Genomic DNA, 23,967 nt, shown 5'->3' on the forward strand with positions numbered 1-23,967 from the left:
GCGGCCACCTGCGCCGTACGTGACGTCGCTCGGTTTCGCGCATGCGCAGAAGTGGCAAATCTGGCCTCCGGCTCACGCGAAGCCCGGTGTTGACTAGCCTTGTGAAGCTTTTCGCTTCAAAACCGTGCTTTCGCACCATACTTCGTGCTTAGCAATGCTAAGCCGCTAGCCATTTTTTACGCGACTCGTTCGATCGAAAAGCCGCCGGCGTCGTAGCTGCAGTTGCGGCACCGCGCGTCGGAAAAAATCGCATCATACCAACCGTTTGCCACAGAATGTACCGGGTGTGTCACACGATTCAGCGTTTCATGCAGCATAAACTTGCTAGTCTTTAAGTTATAGCCTAGCTCGCGACAGGGATTTGAACAGGAGACCTATAATCGGGGGCTGCGTAAAAAAAAATTATGGCTGAGGCTTAGCTAAGGTTAAGCCTAGTCAGATGAAGGAGGAGGAAAACTTTTATTCCTATTTACAGTGAGAGGTCGATGGGGCGAGCCGGAAGGGCCCGCCCCTTACAAACACTATGAGGGATCCCTAGTCCGGGATCCCTGTAGCTTCCGCAGCGGCCCGGGCTCTAGCTACCAATGCCTGTTGGGCATGGAGTTCGGAGCAGCCGCGCAGGGCAGCTTCCCAGTCCTCTCGAGTGGGGTGGAGGTGGGGTGGGTAGGCAGGATTGGAAGGGCATGCCCACACCATGTGGTAGGTGTCTGAAAACTCCTCCTCACAGTGTGGGCACGCGCCCGAGAAAGAATTGAAGTGCTTAAGTACTGCCGGGCACAGTACAGCATTGGTATAGAGGCGGAGAAGCCAGCGCTCCTCCACCCTGGTGAGGCCTTTACAGGGAGGGGAATAGAGACCATGAAAATTTTGATAAAGAGAGTCAGATGCGAAGCATATTGGTGGCTAGGCTTGGTAATACATAGCTTTCCTTGGTTGCATACTTGGTCATTTTAATACAACCACTAGAAGCCTTCGTCGTGGGGGAAGACAACGGCATGGCTACAGCGGAACGCCGACTAACCCCGAGACGCGCGTTGGGTGAGCGCCTGGATTGCCACGGAAGCCGCGTCTGCCTGCCCGGTGGAGCGAGCGTTTCACCTACACCGAGTGTGAACGCGCGTTCGAAATGCGCGGGAATGCCGCTCGAGGACATTCCGGCGTCTGTGCGATGGCATCGTCACGACGACGTCACGGTGTCACGTGGCGTGACGGCTAGGGGTCCCACGGCGACGGCGCGAGGTGTAGGCCGCCTCTCTCATCCGATGTCACGTGGTGTGACGTCACGGTGTCACGTGGTGTGACGTCTAGGGGTCCCACGCCGACGGCGTGAGTGGTAGCTCTAGCAATATGCTTCGCATAAATCGTATCAAGCGCGGCTCGGGTGACCACCCAGAAAAATGATACCGTCACTGCGTCCTTTCCTAAAAAAAAAGAAAAAAAATTCTATTTGTCCAAAGGGCAAGGCATCGCGCCGAACGGGCGATGGCGTTCCGTGGACTCCCTGGCAGTGTTGGAAGACGCTGTCGCTGTTGGCAAAAAGCGTGCTCCAAATTTTTTCTAAAGCCCCTGACAAATCTTTTTTCTTTCGCATCATTAGCATGTGGACCTGTTACTTCACACTCACCATCGAAATAATAAACCAACAATGGCAAGCACCCTACTTCATTCCAAAGTAGCGAGCGCGTTGTCGACCGCATTGCAAGCGATCCATTCTGTTTTAACTTTCTTTTTCGCTTTTTGTGATTGGCTCAAGCGGCGCCGCGCATTCGCTAATCATCAGCCAATGAGGAAAGAAGGAACTTGGCGAATGACTTTACATGAGCCAATCACAATGAACGAAAAAGTAAACAAACATGGAGTGGTTTAAAAAAAATTCAGGGGGCACTTTGTTGACCTCAAGTGCGGTGAGGCGAAAGCCAGCGCGGTGTTGCTGCTTGTGTCACTGATGTGTGGTGAAGATGTTAAGTGGAACGCGACAGCGTCTTGCAACGCTGCCAAGGAGTCCACAGAACGCCATCGCCCGTTCGGCTCTACGCCTTGCTCATCGGTAAATTGGTTTTTGAGGAAGGGGAATGTATATGTCTGGCACATCTCGGTGGACACCTGAACCGCGCCGTAACGGGAAGGGAGGAAGACGGGAGTGAACGAAGACACCGTATTCATTAGAGGCGCCTTTGTTCATTCCAAGCCATCGAGCTGGCATGGCGGAGTGGTTAGCGTGCTCGTCTCGCACTCCGGAGACCCTGGTTCGATTCCCCAACTCGACCAATTTCCTACTCGGTTTTATTTATTTATCTGGTCTGACTAGAAATGTTAATTAGGGTAATTCGTTAATTAGCAATTAACGAAACTCAGCCCCATTTACTTGGAGCTTCACTATATGATCCCTTGAATTGGTTGCATGGTTACTAGCCACAGTACAATTGACCTCGTTTGAAATTCGCGCACTTTGACGTCACGACCATTTCGGCCAATTGAAAACACACCATCTGTTAGGCGCGGCGGCGGCTAGGAGCAGGGGGGTCCACGGACCACGCGGTGGTGGTGGTGGTGACAACTTTTTAATGAACAAAAGGAGAGTTTTCAGACCAAAAATGGCCCTTTACATAGGTGGAGTCCTTAGTCCGGGACCCCGCTGGACGAGGCCGCTACTCGCGCCCGTTGGACTACTCGCTACTCGCGCCCTATGAGACTCCAGCCCCGAGCAGTTGAGCAGGGCTGCCTCCCATGCCTCTCGGGAAGGGGAAGGATTGGGGGGAAGGGAAGGATTCTTCTGACAGGCCCCTGTCGTCTTTGAGTGCAGCGATCCAGTCCCTTAGGTTGTTTCACAGCTCGGACGACTCACTCGTACGAGCGCGGGAAGGGCCCTCCTATACAGACTAAAGATGTGCGAACAGCTCCCAGAGAGAGACTCGAAAACGCAGTTACCCACGCACATCAAGAAAGCTCTTTTGATCAAACCCCTCCCCAAGAACATGCACCCCACGCACCACGAAGGCCGACGCACAGCGAGGGCTCGCGCACTACACACCAAATACAGCCGACACGACAACGTGGCGTACGTGGACGCAGCAGAATACCGACAAACACCGAGAAAAGCGTTTGCAGTGGTCGCGGTGAATGGGAACGGCGCCCCGCTGGTGGCAGCGTCGATAGAAACCACCTGCTCCGAGACGGCGAAGGAAGCGGCAATAGGTTTAGCTATAGCGAACACGCCTGCTGATATTATATTCAGCGACTCCAAAACAGCCGTTCGCAATTTCGCGAGGGGCCGTATCACATCTACCTCACTCCGCATCCTTCAAAACACCCCCCTTCCGATTAGAGAAGTTGAATTGAGCTGGGTCCCGGCCCACTCGTCTAATCCGGGGAACGAGGCGGCTCACGCGCAAGCCCGAGGTTTCGTCGACCGGGCAGTGAGCGCGCCCTCCGACCAGAATTTCACGAGGGACGGTTAATCTCATTTCATGACATCACCCATCACTTTAGGCTGGAGAGGCGCGCATATCACCCTCCCCACAAATCGTTAACAAAAGCGCAGGAAGTTACCTGGCGCCGTCTGCAAACACGCTCCCTTCTCAATCCGGCACTGCTTGCCCTCATGTACCCTGGCCAGTACGATCCAAACTGCCATAAATGTGGTGAAGGGGCCACATACGACCACATTCTGTGGAACTGCGCAAATGATCCGCCTCCGGCGGAGTTGATACAGCTCCCTTCTCCCGAGCGGTGGGAGGCCGTGCTGGTCAGCTCGGACCCCAAGATCCAAGTGCGGGCAATCGAGCGGGCCAACGAGGTCGCCGCCAGCCATGGGCTAGCGGCCATCTAGTACGTGCCTCCGCAACCTGCTCTCGACGCAATAAATGTTTTACAATCCAATCCAATCTGACAGGCCCAAACCATGTGGAAAGTATCGGATACTTTTCCCCACAGTGAGGGCAGCGCCTATCAATTTTGGGGTCGAAATGTTTCGCAGAGTGTTGGTCTGCAGGCGCCTCAGAGTTCGCTCATCGGCTTTAGTCATGCCCTTAGCAGGGACCGGCAATAATCGTCCAGAATTCCTCTGAACCACAGAAGCGGTTGCACAATCTCTGAGACGGAAGAGCCTGATGAGGTGCCCGGTAGGTAAGCGCTCAGGCAACCGCGTCCGCAGCCTCATTACCTCTAACGCCCTGATGGCCCGGAGTCCAAACTATGCGTTTGGGCGAAGGGTCCGATTCCCTCATTGCGCGCTTTAATATACAGTAAGCTGAAGGTGAAACCTCCCCAGCCAGGTAGTGTTGACAGGCTCGACGCGAATCTGTCACGATTACCTTCGAATTCGGGTCCGAGGCGGCAAGCGCAATGACTACTTCCTCGGCCTGCGCTGAATTTCGAGCTCGAAAGGAGAGGCCGTTAACGCATTGGTCCTGGTGAACTACTGCGGCCGTGTAGAATCCAGTGGGCGACGGCCCCGGCACGTCAACGTAGTATACACCCTGTTTAGATCCGTGCTGGTGTTCGAGGGCCCAAGAGTGCTCCTCTCGTCTGCCTTCGTGTGTATGTGTGTCCATGTTGCGCGGGAATGGAGGGACCCAGAGCTTGTGACGCCATAGCTCCGGAATCCGACACGTCTCATCTGGAGTGCACTCGTGTTGGACGTGCAAGCGGTCTAGCAGGCGGCGCCCGGATGCCGTCTGCGAGTGTCGCGAGCGGTTATAAAAAACCTCAGACGCACTGGGCGAAGCGCTGCACGCGCTTCGCTGGGCTTGTACTGGGTTGGCCCAGGCAGTTTCCAGCATGCTAACTATGTATAGACAAGGCCTAAAAATTCTGCACTCGGTTCAACTACTGCTGAACCTGGTTAGATAGCGAAAGCTATGGCGTATCGGGCAACTATAAGCGGCTTGGCGTCTGTAACGTTTAATGCATTCCGGACACTGGCTAGGCAGCGCGCACCCACTCTGCCATGTGGAAGTGGCTGATCGCGAGAGTTTGCTCACCCCAATGAACGCTGCGGCCTGCAGTGCCGCGTGTCTGCCACAACGTTGTCAGCGCTAACGCATGCAGCCCACATCTCTCTCTCATCACCCCATTCAAGCGTACACTGACCTAGGGAGCCAGTCATACGCACTTCTTTTAAGGCGAAAGCCTTTAATGCCTCATACTGTCGTTAGCAGACGCGTCGGCAGCCGTGTCGACAGACGCGTCGGTAGATTTGTCCGCCTTTCGGCGTCACTGCTTAAAAGGCTCAAGGTTCCAGCATGAATAAGGGCGCATCTAGTGAATGCATGGGCTTCATAAATAAAATAAAAGGAGTAAAGTCAAGAAAAGGAAAAATAAACAAAAATAAAAATAAGATGGGGAGCATTTCGCCACCGGCACCGGGGACATTGAACCCGCTGCCTCCCATATCCTCCAAAAATTAAGAAAAGGAGCGAAAAATTAATAAAAACAAAATATGAAAAATAAAAAGTAAATAAAAACAAACAGTGGCCAGGAAACGCTTTCGCCTTGCAGAGCCAAAGTGCCACCTGAATTTTTTCCTTAAAATCATGTCTAAGACGTTGTCAACGCTAACACCAATGAACAGAATGAACGCCGTTGAGCTGCTGTTGTTGCGACTGAGAGAAGGATGAAAAGGAAATTGCACGGGCCTGCCAACTGGCTCCAGCCGAGCCACCACCGCTAGATCAGAAGACAGAAAAAGGAAAGTTGTTGTTGTTGTGACTGAGAGAAGGATGAAAAGGAAATTGCACGGGCCTGCCTACTGGCTCGAGCCAAGCCACCACCGCTGCCACGTGCAGATAGAGGAGAGTTAAGAGATCAGAGAAAAAGAAAAGAAAAGACGAGCGTCGCAGCAACAACTGCGTCCGCCGGAGCGGACGCTGCGTCCGTTTTTATATTTACAATAGGGGTGTGCGAATATCAAATCTTTCGAATACGAATCGAATACTTGGTTCCGAATATCGAATCGAATAATCAAGGACAGACGCATTCAACCACTACAAAACATTTTTTGAGCACCCAATAACATTACAGTTCAACTACTAGTGATGAAATGAACACAAAAGGTGTGTGTGGCTGCACAAAAAGGATCAAAGTCTCGAACATTATTCTTAGAAGAGTGGAAATATCAGAGAAGATGGCTAATACACAGCATTGATTAGGGCTAGCTTGCCATAAACACAAAAACGCGTTGCTGGGATGAACATCAAAGGCTGTCGTGAAGGAAAACCGGCTGCTCCACATGGTCAGGTAGAACTTCCCTTCTATCTGAAACGACTTCTCCAGCCACAGAAAATGCCCTCTCACTTGGCACTGAACTGGCACGTATTGAGAAGTATTTCGTGCATAGCTCTCACTATACGAGCTTCGCAGGTATAGCTACAAAGAAGCTCACCAGCGCAGTCAGCTACAGCATGGCTCAACGTTACGCAATGCTCTGGGCGCCGCCATATTGCTATGTCTCTGTTGATAGCACTTGCGGACCGAAATGAACGCCGGTGCTCGGAATAGAATATTCGTCTGGATACGATAATTCGCGTCAGGCCGAATATTCGAAAAAACACGAATACTTGGGGTTCGAATCGAATACGAATACTAACATTAAAATATTCGAGTTATATTCGAAAATTTCGAATATTAGCACACCCCTAATTTACACTTGTTGACGTCAGAGGTCACGTGTTAGTATCAGCCGCCACGAGGGGGTTTGGCGACTCATGATCGGCTACATGGTCATGTGAATCGACACACAATCATTCCCTCCTCTCAGTTCCTTTTCTTTGACCTTGGCGCCATGTGGTAGGCCACCATGCGTGCCAAATGTGACTACCCCTCCTCCTCGCTTACCTTATAGTACTTATAGATTCTCCGTGTTCTTCCTTCCTTGCTCGACGGGGCACGCCTCAGTGAGGCGTTTTACTTGTTTTTCTTTCACGGTCACAGTCCAGCTGTCCGCGACCCTAGCTTTACATGGCGTCGTGAAGCTTTCGCTTCAGTATAAAGGCAACGGCAAGCCGGGTTGCTGCTTGGTAGCGAACGGACGTAATTCGAAATCGCCGTTCTCCAGACAGACTCAAGAACGAAGCGGCAAATGGCCCTCGAAGAAGGCCTTCCAGCGAGTGGCCTAGGCTGTCATGACGTCGTGGTTAATTCCCGTGCATCTATAACATGTCATCACAGGGGGCTGGTAAGTGAGGGGATTAACAACGATGTCATTGCTGATCGACGCCATTTGCTGCGGGGCATTCCTTGAGGGGGACTGGCGCTTCGTTCTCGAGTTACCTGCGACTTTAGAAGAAAAGCCTCAAGACTCGGTGCAGAATTGCTGCTCTGCACCCGAACTTTTTAATAACAAAAGAAATGATCGACAACAAACCATTCAGTGACTAGATGAACAATATTGCAGAATTACTGCTCTGCAATCGAAACTTTGTAATAACACAGGTAATAATCGCGAACAAACCGTTCACATTTTGTGACGGGGCAAGCATTTTGAAATAGGGAAATATATGAGGGCAGAAAGATAAAAGAGAACGCTACACTCGAAACAAGTTTGTCGGTAGGCAGCACAACACAAAACAGTTCCGCAGAGTGTCCCAAACTTTGCTGGAGGTACGCTGCAGTTTAATTGGCCTTCTCAGCGCACTTGCGCATGTGGCGCCTCAGGCAATACTTACGGGAAAAAGCCGCAGGGCAGTATTTGCAGCGGAGTGGCGCCCGTGCTTCGTGAACGGCCTCGTGGTTATCCAGGTTACCCTTGCGAAAAAAACTCGCCTCGCAATAACGGCAGCGGAATAACTCATTGCTGCTTGTCACCTCGCCACTGCTTGTTTTGCTCTTGCGGGCAGGTGCGGAAGATTCGCTGCGCTGACGCGATGGCTCTGTGCGGAAGGGAGCGCGCGTGTCCTGCTCGAGGTCTTTCCGTCGGTTGCTAGCTGTGGAGTGTGGCTTCGCAACCTTTTTCCCTTTGCCAGCACCTCCTTTGACCTTGCCAACGGGAGCGGGACTCTGGCGGGACTTCTTGGCGCAAGCGAACATGTGGCGCGTGAGGCCTCTTTTTTGGGCAAAACTGCTGGAGCAGAGTTTGCAGCGGTAGGGCGTCGCCGCCGTATGCACGAGCACGTGGTGCTCCAGGTGATCCTTGCGCGAAAAAAGAGCGCCGCAATAACTGCAAAGGTACGGGTTTTTGCCGAAATGCGCAATTTCATGGCGCTTGAGGCAAGACTCGGAGTTGAATGCCTCGAAGCAGACGGCGCACCTGAGCGACTCGCTGGTGCTCGCGCGCGGCGATCGGTCCCGAGGCACGGCCTCGGACTGCACCTCCGACTCGTTTTGCCGAGAGGTGCGGTCGTGAACGGGCTGCACTATTTCGCTTTCAGTCAAGGTGGATGCACAGCGTGGGTGTTGTTCGTTGTCAGGGAAGCGTTTGGATGAGCCGGCAACGACGGGTATGGCACAGGTGCTCGCGTCACTCGGCGCGCTGTCCAAGGGAGGCGAGCCGTTATCCAGCGGGATCACCTCGGAAGAAGTCTCCTCGCAGTCTTCGTACCACACTACACATGGAGCCGTCGACACGATTACCGGACCCGAGAAGTCCGCGCCAGGAGGCCGGAGCTCATCGATGGTGCATTGCGACTCCGGCTGCTCATCCTCGAGTGAACGCACGGGGGTAACTTCGGCAGTGACGAAATCGCCCTCGCTTTCTACGGGCTCAACTTTCCAAATGTTCGCGACACTGCTTAGGGTGTCGCCTTCCTCGACTAGCTTGAAGGCGGACGAACCTTCAGTAGCCCCGCCGATCGAGTAACAGCGTTCATTCGCAGACGCAGCTGTCGACGGCGCGACCACTGTAGAAGCGCTACTGAAATCCGATGCGTCTGCAACAAAAATCGCGTCACCCGACGAGACATAGTTGATGTCGGCATTCTTGGCGTTAACGTCTTTATCCGCTAACACGCTCGCGTATCTGGTCTCACTCCTGCCGCAGTCGCCCGGCGGCTGACCTAGAGTACAACCGCGCTCCTGTTCGTAACGTGACCGGGTCGCAGCCGGTGGCATGCAAATGGACCTTTCAGCGCGCACTCTCCGAGTCACTTCGTCCATGTCTTCGCCGGTGACTTCGATCACGATCTTGATATTGTACCTCTTCGCAACCCTCCTGACTGATTCCAGTCGCTCGACCAGCACGGTCGCCTCTCTACGATACATGACGTCAATAAGTGCCGCGAGGTCCGCGTAATGCACACCATCCAAGACCACGATGGGCTGCCAAGAGGGCTGTGCAACGAAAAGATCGTGAAACACGGAGCTACAAGCGGACAGGACCAACATGTGGGCTTTCAGCTGATGGCCCCCCTCGCACACAAACGTGACGTCCATCAGTTCTTCATCACTGAGGAACTGGCTGAACTTGGCAGACTGGTCCGCGTTATCGCCGGCCCACCTAATGCGAGCTCTCCGAGACCCCATATCTCTCCTTTAGTTGATGCCGTGATCGGGTGCTTCCCTTGGCGCGATCAGTAGACAGTGACGACCGTGGCTGCAACACGTGTTGAGTAACGGTAATATTACTCACGGGGCACTTGCAGCGCTGCGAATTCAAACGCTGACCACTCATCCAAGCAATCCGCGTCGCCTTTGTTTAAGCAACGGTTTAAGCAGCGGAACCGGATGGCGCAAGAGCAAAACTTCCTGTCGCGCCATGTCACGTGATTGACGCAAATACCGTGGATTCGTGGACATTCTTGTTACACGAACTGACGACGATGTCGTCGGTATCCGTTTTCTGCACAGCAGACGGGCTGCGATAGAAGTTACATCCTCGCGAGTTTTCGCAAGGATGTATTTGCGGCCGTCTCTATGGCAACTGTGAAAACGTGCATGCATGTGCTTGACCCGAGGACAGAAAAGGCGCTCACAGTGCGAGTTGTCACCGTGCAATTTTTGCCGATTTCTGAGGCTAGCCGCAACAATGACTGTGCCATATTGCAATGCGTTTGGCTATATCTACAACTAAGTGAAGATACGTTATCTTGTTTAACAAGTAAACGTATGTAGCGAAAGCTATGCGCATGCTAAGCGCCAAAGCAGTAATCGATGTCTGATAAAATGGGTGTTGCATAGCGGCTTTGTCGTTTAGAGCGCGGCCTGGGGCGCACTTGGATATTCCTAGCTTCCATACAAGCTGCCCACAAAACAGACGGCATCAGCGGCGGAAGGATCAGATACTTGCATGTCGTACGCGTACGATCATTTCCGTCGGAAAAACATGACCGCGCGCTGTTCTATCTACCGCGAAGAAGTCAAAAACTGCCCGGTCGTCTTTCGCGACAGTTTGACCGCACGCATGAGCATGCCTATGGTCTGCTGAAAGTGAAATGAAAGATGTCAAGGCAACTCTACTTCCCTTTCTGGCACCTCTGACGGTTAGATTTTGTATGCATGCCCTCCCAAGCTTGCAATGCTGGCATCATGTTATCTGCCTACTGACCCAAGTTTTAAACCTTTCCATAAATTCTCCACTCCATAAAGCGTTTTTTTTTTGTTTGGTAATGGCTCAGAGTTAGATAAGGGCCCGTAGTGTACCAATGATGACCTATAAATGCTACCAGCCCTCAGTGAAATTATAAGGAATGTTGTTCTTTTGTCTGTCCTAAATGTACTGTTTTTCAATCTCGCCAGTGTTGCTTGGGATGCTCTGTAAATTTGAACTGACCTGTCATGTGTGCCATCAAGCATGGGGTAACCATTAACGCTGTCAGGACATGGCAAGTTTATATCACAAGGCCATCAAATCTGCATTCACCCATATAAGCAACTGCTGTGATGAATTTTTGAAAAACAAAGAAACGCATGATTCTGCATGTTAAATAACTGGTTATGCATGTGTCTTTTATGTGAAATTCAAAATATGTTTGCTTTTTGCATCTATTCCCACAGTTTTGAAGTAGGGCAGAGTTTGGGTTTTTGACGGTATTCACGGAGCTTTGAGTAAGTCCAGAACAGCACTCACACTAGGCTACTTAAGAAAACATGCACAGTCTTTGTCAAAAATAACCAGGCTGCATGGTTTGCTTCTAGCTCGTACAGTGGAGCCCTTACAGCTTCCCTAAAGCTGAAATGGTCATTAAAGGTAAAGACTGGGGGTCTTCTTTCCTTCCAACACGTTTTGATCTTTAGGAAAGCTGCAAGAGCTCCACTATACAAGCTAGAAGCAAACCATGCAGCCTGGTTACTTTTGACAAAGACAGTACATGTGCTGATAAACACTGACATGCAGCACTGTGTGTGTATGTCTCTTCAAGCTGTACCATCTCGGCACTGTTTGCGACTGAGTGACATTGCTTCTTACTGAGAGTGATGTACCAACCAGCTCATGCTAGCACATCATTGCACTTGAAGCTCACACACTTTAATGAATCCCAGTACATTTCTTGGCTTGACGACGCTCAATATCTGCGACATCAGATAATGAAGCAGTGAAGGCTAGACCTGAAGCCTACTCCTGCCTTTTTACTGTTTTGGTTCACTGGCACAGTAAAGGCATGTCGAAGTCTGCATCTTGTTTACGACAGAACCTCACTAAGACACCACACCTTTTCAGTGTGTGTGTGGGGCATGTGTGTGCGTGTGTGTGTGTGCTGAACATCCACATGTAATGACATTGCTGCCCCCCCCCCCTTTTTTTTGTAGACTTGGAAATGCGCTTCGGACACTTCCGGCACGCCTCGAGTACGGACAAGGACCTGGATCTCCTAAATTTTAAGCTGTACATAATGTGCAAGCAGGTTTCAACAGCCTGTACTTGGATGCTTTGTCGTTTTGCTCAGGTCACAAACCAAGCTAAGTACGGAGAGCGTACTTTCACCACCACAACCTGGTTTGCTTTCGTTAACTTTCCCACAACTGTCAGTGCGACAGTTGATGCGTACCTTATTTCATGTATTCTGTGATAGTGCAATAACACGATGCCATGGCATGGCCGGTACTACTATTCTATTCTGATTCAATTTTATTGTATTTTCCCGCTCTCTGTATGGCTCAAGCAATACCCTGCTGTCGCTACCGCTGGGATAGAGCCAGTTACAGAGAGCGAATACAGGAGATGGCATTTCTTGAGCTAATAGCGATTAGTGGGGAAAAGAAATATAGAATGGAATCAGAACAGCATTGCCATATCCCGGCCCAGATTTCTAACTGGAACATGCAGCTATACCTTACTGAATTTGCATATTTACTCAAAATGACACAGGAATAAAGAGAAATTTCACCCGCACCACAAAATGGAAAAGACACTGTTCTGTTTCTGAGGCATACACCACTACAAGCATTCATGCGTCCACATTTTTTGTATGCTCTTGAAGAAGGTGGTAATAATAGCACAACTGATACACAAATTCATAACAGTTCATGTCAAGCACCCTTGATTGCATGCGTAAGATTAAGTTTACAAAGAAAGCAAAAATTTTGTCATGCTTTCACTACACAGGATGCTGGCCATCTGGCGTCTTTACTTCTATTTATTATTTAATGAAATGCAGTTCAGCAGCCTCTTTTTCAAAAATTTTAAATTCGAAGGAGACACAATTTGGCTTGAGCAATTTGTCCAACACCACAAGCCAGGTGTAATGTGAAATTGCTGGAGTACACAAGAACATAAGGTATTCACGGCACTGAAAAAAGGGTGTGCTTTCATTCACTTCAATTTGTATTATTTACAGTCTTAGCTGTGCAAACTCATGTGTTGTCACAAAATATCTGCTTCAGGTCACTCCCAGATCCTCCAGTCGCATTCAAGCCTCTAGAAACACTGCATTATTAAAGGATTTAGGTTATCACCTGCAGCATCCTTTCATTGCCTTCTGCCCAGCTACTGAGACACTGCACAGACCATCTCCGTAACTGCAGTCAATTTATACCATTACTTAGGAGTCAAAGCAAATGTCAGTGATAGTCAACAGGCACAAGTAAAGTGTAAGATAAGGCTTTTGACACTTGCAGCAAATTAACAGAGTGTTCTCACATTGTGGCAATCAAATTAAGAGCGTGACAAATATTATTTGTCCTTATGTCAAACATTTTGCCAGTTGTCATAAACCAAGGCCACTATATTGAAACAATACCTTCTTGATTCTTTTCCATACGTGCTCTGTGACTAGCCAAACCAACACCATGTCATCATTGTGCTTGAGCCAATAGGGAATGTGGTGCATTGAATCATTTCAACCAATCGGAGAAGACAACTGGATGCATGGCACATCTTGAATACAGCGGTGTAGTCAATGCTTCCGCTTATGAAATGCAAATGAGGACCTGCGCAAGATGAAGCGTAATGCCACAACACTTTCGTGGCAAAGTATTCTAGCTAGTACTGTGGTACAATGGTCACAGTTACAATGGATTTGTGTATTTTAGACACGTGTGCTTTGTGAGTGCACAAGGATATGAAAGGGAACACACAACATATACTGAGATGCATATCGTTAACATATATTTCAGTGTTCCAAGAGGAAAACACATGCCCAAAAGTACATTGAATTTGTGGAAGGCTACATGTTTTTTTCTTTGCTCACAACCATAGCATGTACTGCTTTTTTTTTTTTACTCCGGACTACATGTAAGCTTTCACATGGGGAGATGACAGAGGAATCCACACATGTATGTACATTATGTTTTAGTTTTTACTGTAGGGAAGTACTTTTTGGACTCCAGAGAGTCCTGAAACAAGGAAATTTCAGTTCACATCAAAGAATACTTTATTTTACAGCGAAATATGCAACAAAATGATGCTTCTGTTCTGAGATGTAAAATGTTCATTGCTGTTCATTCTCCAGCTGAAAACCCTTTTCTCTCAAGCAATAAGCAATCTCACACTGTGCATGTTTTGTGTGCATGCTGTGGAAATAAAGCTCACAGAGAATGTACAACCTGTTGTTTCAGTGAACGAAGTGTGCCACCAAAAAACTGCTGGATTGTCGTTAATTTATCTGTGACATTTTATCAAGCCTACTGACAGATGTGATCAAGCTTCCAAATATGTACGCCTAGTCAGCTTTGTTACCACATAGATATATCAACAGCACGGCAATGTTCACGTAAAACCACCTAAAGTATGACTTGACAGACAACGCTTTCTTCAGTTTGAAATGCCTGCAACACATGTCAAACCTCTCAATCCAGTGCTTCACTACACACCGTCACATGAAGACAAGCAATCAGCCATCACAGCGTTCTTGTCTGAAATAACAGCATAACTGCATTTCACATATCTAAGTACACAGAGTGAAGCAAGAATGCTTTAAGCACACGCAGGTTACCATATTGCAGAGCATATACAGTTCTTCCCCTCTTGGTACCTAATGATATGGATGCGCAACTTTCAAGAGGTCTAAAATCTCTTCCAGTGACAACACTATTGTTTGTATCAGGATGGGCAGGGACTGAAAGACTGGAAAGGGCCGGCATGAACTGTTTCAGGCCTCCTTTATATGGTGCACATGAAAAGATGCACAATCATACTAACAGACTTCTCTGCTCTAAGATCTGGGCTCTGTCCAACCCCATTTCCAACCAGTAAGGCATTTAGTGCATGGAGCTGCTACAGGCTACAATGAGTGAACATGACAATAGCTTTGTGAGCAAAGGAACCACAGCAGGTAGTTCTGAATAACAAACTCTCTGCTATCTTCTAACGGCCTTTATTGTATTTCTGGCCAACAGTGATCTAACCCGTGCAGCCTTTCCATGGCAGAGCTAACATAATTACATTTTGTCCGAAAAGGTGCCTTTCAATAAATACAAAACAACAAATCGGCACTATCACATTAAAATGTGCCAATTCCAACTAAAGGTCCACACAAAGACAATTGAGTAAAGCCAGAAGGAATTTTTTTTTAAATAAAAGGGGGAGGGCGTTAGGTCATCTGTAGTAGGATACAATTAAAAAAAAAAGCAGGCGGTAACAATGAGCCACGGTCCGTGGCATCCTGTGTTACTCCGCCGACCATATCACAACAGCAAACAGGATCATATTTTTAACATTTGACTGTGTTAAACAAGCCAGAGGCATCAAAATTCTTGCTTATAATTTTACCTGGTGGTGAGCTCCTTGTTTAGGTAACAAGAAAAGTTTTAACAAAAGACTACTTTTTCGTTGTGGAGGAATTCTGTGCGGTGGTCCTGAATGTGGGCGGAGCTTCATTGCAGGCTTAAGTTATATCCGACTACAGTATGAAATACTGCTGTGCTGTTTGGTGCAATGTGGCAACGAAGTAAACCAGGACCAAAAAAAACATGCACAGCATATGCACATTGCTGATCCCATCACCTGCCCTTCAACCAGTGTTTCAAACACAAGTAGTAACTGAAAGCACCGATCAGTCGGGCCATCACACTAAATAGCAGTACATATTCAAAAGGTCAACACATATGTAAAGTTGTGGGGAGCATAAGAAAGAGCAAGGTTAGAGCTCTCATTCATTGATTACTCCATAATTATGTGCAATAAGCAGTTTTTCATAGTTTTTCTCTTGGCACATAATATCCAAATATATTATCAAATAAGCAGGAAATGTGCAATTTTATATAAAAATTTTGTTCCCTCCCTCTTATACTGCTCACAATTGTACCCTCCATAGGAACAGCAAAGAAGAGAAACCAGCCTCACTACTTCCATGTTCAAAACACAAAAATGTTAATGCTGAATTTATTAATGACACTCTTAAATGCTGTGTTCCCATGGCTGCCGAATAAACAAACTGTGATCCGCCTTATAGTAGCAAACACGATTCCTGTCTGCTCTAAATGGTCCCCTTACAACTGCCTCACACACAGTGTGCAGCCCTCAAATGAGTGATAATCAAAATGGGCTTATTAACCAATCAAGCTTAACGCATTCATGTCATGTCGTGAGCCGCATAACATAAGGAGTCAAAAGAAGTAAGGACACCAGAATTAAGGGTACGAAAAGCTTGGAGGTTTTCTGACTCTACAAGGAACTGCAAAGGTAGGTACCACAGGCAAGTATCAAAAGCAAACATACTTTATTATGATTTTAAACTGTGAAAACCTAAAATTTATTGGCTTTCTGAGCCTACTGCGAGCAGCCCCTGAATGATGCTTGAAATGAGGGTTCAGAAACATACCTTTCCATCGCACATGTAGTGCAGAGATATGCTGTCTCTCCAGTTTTAACAGCACTGAAGCTGATATTAAATTATTTAAGACGCATTGGTGAATAACACACCATGCTCCTGATTTACTCGTACTCAGTGTCTGCAGAAAAAAAGAAATACAAGCCCCAAATTTGATGCCTTTACTCCGCTGACATATATAAAGGAAGGCCATGGAAATTTTATCCACTCATGCCATAGCAGTACCCAAGTTGTCCGAATTAGAGCGGAATAAGCTGATGGCAGAACACTAATTTAGCTATATTTGCAAAGCATGCAACTACATCTGAACGAATGCATCACAAAGGGTTCAATTCCCAGTAGCTAAAACCGTGGCTCCGACACAATGGTTCTGTCACATTTATCCCACAGAGAATGCTGCGCTTTGCACAACCACAAAACTTCCGAGGCAATCACAGTTGAAAGGATGGCTCTAGCCAACACTACATCGCTATGTACTACTGCACAAATGTGTGCACACATAACACAGAAACATTACAGCCCTCCCAAGATAATTAACAACAGTGACGGGACACAGCAGCGTGTATCTAAGGGCAACACCTAATGATCCTAACCAGCACCTCCTCGAAACCAGTGCCAGACAGATGAAGCCTCTCCTAATTATTATTTTCTCACTCTCCCAGTCACTTGCCACTGTGCTTGCTCTCCACGAGCAGTGAAAGAAGGAGAGGGTACCCCGTAACCGTCGACACAGCACGGGAAGAGGGCAAACAAGTCTTCAAATTCTCCTTCAGCATCTATACACTCGTCGGCATTCGCCAGCCATGCCAACAGCTATGACAAGCCCCGGACACCCATAAGTGGCGTCGAATGACCACACACATCCAAGGGGGTTTGACTGCTACGCAAGCAATTTGACTGGCACCGAAACAAAGGAGGCGCTGATCTAACAACAAGCACCTTTAAGTGGATGCCTTTAGTGCCACCAAGAACTACACAATAGCTTCTGGTTGCAGTACGGGTAAGAGCTGTTCAGCTAAGCTACTGTGGAAAACACTTCTGTGAGCAATGCTTGTGGCCTACTTTGCAACAGACAGCTGCATGGCACTTTTGGGAGTTGTGAAATAGATGCAGGCAGAAGTGAGCCATTGCCCCCCAGTGGGGGAACGTAGTTTTGTGCTTGCTGTAATTAACTGCAACAACTGGATGAGACCTGAACCAGTCGAAATGAGGTAGCGAGAAAAAAAAAAAAGGCGACAAGACTGCCATTCCGAGAACAATGTCTCGCTCTAAAACATTCTATCTAGCCCATAGAGTTTCTTACTATTACCTAGAGGGAAAGCTGGCGACCCATCTATGGGAGTTTGCATGGCGACCCCTCGAGACCACTTCAGCCACCATGGGCGCTCAAAGCATCATGGGGCGGTGAGCTACTTGTTGCGGAACTGCAACTTTTGGCCAAAAAATAATAGAAAAATAAAGCTGTTCGATAACTACGAATGTCCTAACATTCAATATCTTGTCTAATGATTGCAACAAATGAGCAGAAAAGCACTTAAGTGCAAAGTTTGCCCAAAATAAGAAATGACTAGCTTTCCTATTGGCCAAGTGATGAACACTACAAAAACAAATATTTCGTAATTAACAGGCATACTTTTAAAAGTAAATATCTTTAAAAAAAAAAATGTTGTTGCTTAGATACTTTAAGAGGTTTTTTAATGGCATTTCATAAAAGTGAAACCTTTTATTGGCGTCGTGTGTCATCACGTTTTCACTACTATGACTTTTGCACACTGTGTTCGCGCGAAAGTCGTCTGCGCATACACGAACAGTGTTTTCGGAATGAAACGTCTCAGTAATGACACTCAGTGTTCCTGAAAAACTACGACTGTCCCGCAACAAGTAGCTCACCGCCCCATGATGCTTTGAGCGTCCATGGTGGCTGAAGCGCAGCGCCGCCAGCTTTCCCTCTAGGTAATAGTAAGAAACTCTATGTTCTAGCCAGGGCGTACTTCACAGCGTTTCTGACTACCGGCTATGGCGGTGCTTTTGCAAAAACCGACAACATTTGCTAAAATATTAACAGTTTGTCTTTATGAAACCGGTCTTCCAAACAGCAAGCAGGCAAAGTTTCAGGAGTAAAAAATAAGCCGGGATCTTCTCTTGTTCGCTGATGCACATATATTAACAATAAAGGTCAAAATGTGGCTCTAGCCGATATAGGTCCTGCAAGCGGCTTCTCGGGTGAGCTGGACAAGGAAACGCTGTCTTAGGCGTTCTGTGGCGGCAGCTCTTCGACAACGATGCAGTTGCACAGAACATCGTAAGCTGCCCGGCCGTGCTGGAAGCAAAAGATCGTCAGGCAGGCTGGGAAGAGGAATGCCATTGTGAAGTTCTTGACAAAGGAACGCAGCAGGGCCCTGGGGAAGACGTGCACAACAAAAACCGCAATAAACAGCTGCGCGAAAGCATAAGTGGGCGGGGGTGGGGGGGGGGGGGGGAGGAAAAGCAGAGAGAACAGCAGTGACAGAACTAGGGAAGTATGTAGTCCACATGTTTTCACTGCCGTAAATGTTGCATCCATCTGGGGCAGTCTAGCATACAAATGAGACTAAACAGCAGCTGTTCAAATTGAAAAAAAAAAAGAAAGGTAAAGAGCAGCGGTAAAAAAGATAAGAACGCACCTCAGTTGTTCGTACAGACACAAATGTTTCCACTGTCAAAGTGATTCGGCCATCTGGCATACACTCCTCAGGGAAAGGATTATCCAATCAGTGAAAAAAAACAAAAACAAATTTGCCACACCATTCCACACTAAGTTTTCTCCTACAAGGATTTGCAAATGCCAGCCAACACTGCAAAAATTCGTCTTAACAAGCAGGCAGACGCTTCCAAAAAACACATACAAAGTGTGTCACTTCAGCCATGAAAAAGGGCCCTCGAAATTAATCCACTTCACAAAAATGAGAAAATAAGCAGTTTCTGTTGCCCCTCTATGAGCCCACCTTGCTTCTTTTTGCACATTTCCGCGTACAAGATTCTGACCTTCATGCAACCAAGAACCACGGAGAGCAATTTACTATATTATCATCAGAACTGAGCAAAAGTTTAGTCTGTCAGCGTTAACATATACTTCTCAAGTCTCGCGAATTCTCATAAAGATGCATGAGAAATTTCACAGCCGCAGGTACAACAGCTCTTCCTCAGTGACCTTTCTTTCATGTTCTGTGGCCTTTAGAACAGTGCAACTACATTTTATGATGCATATCTAGTTGAATATGTATGCGGCAAAATACATTTCTAGACTAAAACTGGAAATAATCTTTCAGTGAAGCACAAACAACTCTTCAGTTATCTGTCCACTGGGAAAAGAGAGCTGGTTTAAATGAAGCAACCAACTTCGAAAGCTGCTCAGAGCGCCCTTATTAGTACACTATTCCGTAAAAGGTGGCTATGCAGGGTGAGACACAGCAAGCAGAGTCCAATGAGAATATTACTACTGGCAATATGCTATGCAAGTTTTTGTTATGCTATTTTGTTATGCAAGTTTTTACAGCTGTAAACAAGCTGCTGATTCAAGCTTGTTAACAGCTGAGTGGCATGGCATTGGAAGATCAAAAAAGGTGGACCCCAAGCTTGGAGCTCCAAACAATAACTTGCTCCCAAGTCAAGAGCAAAAAATGGAAATTGTCCAATCAAAAGTTCAGGTCTTCAGAAGACTGGCTGCAAGCTCTCTATATATCAAAGCACAAGTACTCAGAAAGAAGACACACTTCGCCTGAACCTGAAAAACAAAATACAGTAACGAAACAAAAGGCACTTTACACAGAGCCATAGGGAATCCTCAGTGCGTTCCAAATTTTGCGAAGTCAAATAACAGTTCAAAAAAGGAGTGTTCTTGAGGAACTCCCACCAATCTGCTAACAACAAAAATTACGGAGGGCACTTAAGACTGCTTGCGTGCTTTGAAGGCAAAAGAGTTTATTTTTACTAATATTTTTCCCTTTATTTCTAATGACACACATACTCATCGGCATATAGTCGTAAGGCAATGCATACCCTAGGTTCCCATTTATTCACCAAGAAGCAACCCGGTTTTATGGCCTATTGGTTGCGAGCTCGTTTCACAGTCTCAAGGTCCAAGGTTCAATTCCCAACACTTTCGGAAGAAATGGTCTTTGTTGATGACGTCAGTCAGAGATTTATGGACCACTTTTCCTGAATGTCGGATTTCGTTAGTGAAGAGGCATATAAGGCTTTCGCCTTAAAACTTGTTCACAAATTAACGGGGCACTCAGGATAAATTGAAAGTGGCCAATATCGACACATTAAAGCGATTTAACGACAAATGCGCTACTCTCACTGAAAACAAAGATTTTACAGGGACGAAAGGCAAAAAAAGAAATATTGGCGTCGTCATCGCCGCCTGATTTTGCAAGTAAATTGTGGTGCGATGACAGTTTTTTGGGTGCAGACCCCAGGGGCCAAGCTGCACTGCCATTACTTCAAAACTGTTATCACAGAGTCGTTTTTTGATGTGGCTGTCATGAGTTTGAATCGAAAGGCACGAAAATTTTTAAATGCAAATTTCTTCACTACAAATGTGTCTTTCGCTGCTAGACGGATATCAATACAGCCAAAAAAGATCCAGACTCAATTTTTACAGAAAACAAATTGAATGAAGTTATCCTTAGTGTGAGAAGCACATGCCTCATTTTTAGAGGTGTGCGAAAAAATTGAATACAAATAGCGAAAACCGAATCAAATACGAATTGAATATTAGTAATATCTATTACTTGGTGTGAATATTCGTGCAAAGTAAGCAGTCATGCAAAACATTGAATCACCAATGGTGGCACTGCTGTATAGGTGCTATATGTTTAAAACGCAAAAAGTTAAAGCTAGAGCTGCTAAAAGATACAACACTAATCTCCGCTAGGTTGCAACACAAAGCCATTATAATAACTATAAGATAGTCAAGTTGTAGGTACAGGAATATTACTATTTGCTTGGTTTGGCCAAAGACCCTTTTCCCAAGCGTTTCGCCTTAGAAAAGTGGAGCACTAGGCCAAACCTTGTACCCATTAGAAACCCCGTGGGTACCCCAGTGCACTAGAGTCACACTACAGGAAATGAGACTGGTGGTGCCTCCATATGAGCCATGGCCTCTAAGATCGAGCATCAAGGCAGGGTTTTGCTAAATTTTCCAGAGTCCTGCTGCCGCTGCCAAACAAATGGACTGCGTCGTGGCACTGAACCCTTTGCCCCGTTCATACTTTTTGTCAGAAGGATGGTGCGCTACATCGGTGTAGTCCATTATTGAAACAGTTCTCGAAGAAAATTACAGCGAGCCTTATTCGAAAACTATTCGAAAAGCTAAGAACGCATTTGATTCCTTTCAGATAATTTTGAAAATACACTATTTAATTTGTTCACTTAATCGAATAGAAGAATATTCCATTCACTACTTGAACTGTTTGAATAGTCACACACCCCTAGTCACCAACCTGGCAGTCTTCCTTCGAAAATGTTTTCATTCAAACCCCTAGTCATTTCAAGCCTTTCTTCATCTTAGTCTTTTTAGCGCTTCTCGACAATGACCATGTAGACTCACTTTTGTGAAATCTAGCACGTCCATTGATAGAATTCCTTCCTCTCGTGCTTATGATGAAAATACAAGCTTGCACCTTGACAGCGTGAACACCAGCTGTACTCATAGGCAAGGACAGAAAGACATTTGCTTCTAGCAACATACCAGCCCAGTCCAATGTCTCCAGCCGGGTAGACTCGGATGCGGCTTCCACCAATCTCTTCAATGCTAGCGCACGAGACGACCTTCAGGCCAAAGACTCCCTTGCCTGGCGTCCTGCCACCAGGCGAGTCCACACCCTTGTGCAGGCAGATGGTCTGCGGGACACCACCAAACACACCACAGTTAAAATGTCATACCAGCATCAGTTCACAAGACCACAAAAGCGTTACAGTGGTAAGGGTAAATAGGTCCTCTCAAAATCATTTTTTCCTCTAATCTTCAGCAGTGCACATCTGAGCTGACAGCATTACTGAGGAATTTGAACTACACTCTGAAGATGTGAAAGTTGCATTATGGCAACCTCACTATACATTCACAACTGAATTCAAGACATTTCCTTTCGAAATACTTCCTGTTGCTCTGCACACAAAATTTGCAAACTAAATGATACGGAAAGTCTAGAGTCATGTCCTTAAACATAACCTGTAGAAACCTGCACTGAACTTCACTTTTCCTTTGTGATCCGTACCGACTGCGCAACAGAGTTAGAAATAAATTATGTTAACAAACTAATGCAGAAAGATAAATTCTTGTATGTGTAAGAACTAAGGCACCGTTCTAGTAATTGCAGTTAAACTATTATTATGCCACGTAGAGATTATGATAGCACACGAAAAAGTAGGGCACAATTTGAGAGTAGAGTAACTTTTGTGCGAACAAGGGGTTTTGCAAAAGAGCATGACCCTGCTTAGACGTGTCTTAGAGAAAGAACGTGCTCAAGAATTTCTCACAGATGAAAACGGAAATCATACCTCATAAAGGCAGACAAGTATCCGGTGGATAACCTCCAGGACCACAATCTCTGATGTAACCTCCAAGGCCAGCTTATAATTGAGGGCATCCTCACGAAGTAAGTCGAAATCATATTTCTCGAGATCTCTAAAAAAGTAGATATGACAACAGATGTTACAGACACCAGGGCCTCTTTACCTTAACAAGCAATTCCACAGGAAGCACTCAATGCCTTTATACAGTTGAAAACATTAAGTGCAAGAAAAAGATTTTCCCAGAAATCTTAGCAGTAGTCGCTCCGCACTTCGCTTAAAGTAAACAACGATGTAAACGGCACTTACATGATGTCAAAAAAGTCGACGGCGATATACGTGACCAGTAGCTTAACGAACAGCAAGATGAACGAGTCCAGCACTTCTGCTGCAAATCGCTTCCACAGAGGTGGTAGTTTGAACTCGTGTCCTGAACGACAAAAACGGTGCTCGTTTCACCGCGACAGGAAAAAATAGATGCACTGACACGCACGCGTAGGCGCGCTTGAAACACAGGTCTAACACCTGGACAGTATTTCCTGTACAAACACAAGAGCGCGAGCCACGTTACCCAGCATTTATTATAAGCCAATCAGCATAAGCTCAGGACGATTAGCACGCAGACGGCGGCTGTTTAGCGCGACGAAACGTCCCACAGCACAGCAAAAAATGTTCGAAGCCTCCCCAACAATTCGTTCAACTATATAATGCCCCTGTGCAATCGAACGTTGGAAAGGGAAAAGCGCTAGTTACCCAGCCTGGGTGCGACGTTCGGCCGCTGCACTCTTTGTCCGCCGACCAAGTTTTGGTTCGCAATGAAAGTTCTCGGAAGGTTTCGGTTGATGTCAACGGATTCGTAGGCGGTTCTGTTTTGGTTCGCAGCTTGCAGAGCAACGTAAGGCAGAGCGGCCGTGAAGCACTGCCAGTGGTAGCACTGCCACAGCCACTGGTTCAGGGCCGCGATGTATGCGTCTCTGGACGCCTTTTGACGGCTCCCTGGCGAGCTTGCGTCGCTCGACGGCATTTGATCTCCAGTGGCACCGGGCACACGTTCAGAGTTGTGATGAATCTTCTCATCCTTCGAACTGCCGTCCTCCGCCATCACAACAAACCGGGATTGAAAACGCGAGGCAAACGGCGCAAGACCGGCGCTAGGGCGGATACCGGCGCACTTACTGCGATAAGAAAAAAATTCTGTGTTATTATGCTAACCAACTATATATAGTAAATAACCTTTCAAAACGTGTTCATTACATTGATGTTATTTTTAACT

The 23,967-nt window shown here is 47.0% G+C and overlaps 2 protein-coding genes and 1 long non-coding RNA gene across 3 annotated transcripts in view; 1 reads left to right on the top strand and 2 right to left on the bottom strand.

Annotated features, from left to right (window-relative positions):
* LOC149359850 (uncharacterized) overlaps positions 1–6,799 on the bottom strand; it is a 48,061-nt gene extending 41,262 nt beyond the window's left edge. The window contains exon 1 of the long non-coding RNA XR_016288812.1: positions 6,383–6,799. This is a non-coding gene — a long non-coding RNA (uncharacterized LOC149359850). The remainder of the gene's footprint in view (positions 1–6,382) is intronic.
* LOC149359849 (aquaporin AQPAe.a-like) overlaps positions 1–11,900 on the top strand; it is a 167,869-nt gene extending 155,969 nt beyond the window's left edge. Inside the window, exon 6 of the mRNA XM_089571958.1 lies at positions 11,680–11,900. Coding sequence (XP_089428084.1) covers positions 11,680–11,752 — 73 coding nt within the window. The 3' untranslated portion in view covers positions 11,753–11,900. The remainder of the gene's footprint in view (positions 1–11,679) is intronic.
* Positions 11,901–13,452: 1,552 nt separating this feature from the next.
* Positions 13,453–23,815, bottom strand: LOC149359851 (protein FAM8A1). The gene is made up of 5 exons (XM_089571959.1): positions 23,448–23,815; positions 23,004–23,124; positions 22,683–22,809; positions 21,874–22,025; positions 13,453–18,538 (listed from the first exon to the last, which is right to left on the bottom strand). The coding sequence occupies exons 1-5, from the start codon at positions 23,794–23,796 to the stop codon at positions 18,388–18,390; spliced, it is 900 nt and encodes a 299-aa protein (XP_089428085.1). The 5' UTR covers positions 23,797–23,815; the 3' UTR covers positions 13,453–18,387.
* Positions 23,816–23,967: the final 152 nt, after the last annotated feature.

The sequence above is a fragment of the Amblyomma mixtum genome, chromosome 2 (assembly GCF_055824585.1).
Source record: "Amblyomma mixtum isolate Tamu chromosome 2, ASM5582458v1, whole genome shotgun sequence".
NCBI lineage: Eukaryota > Metazoa > Arthropoda > Arachnida > Ixodida > Ixodidae > Amblyomma > Amblyomma mixtum.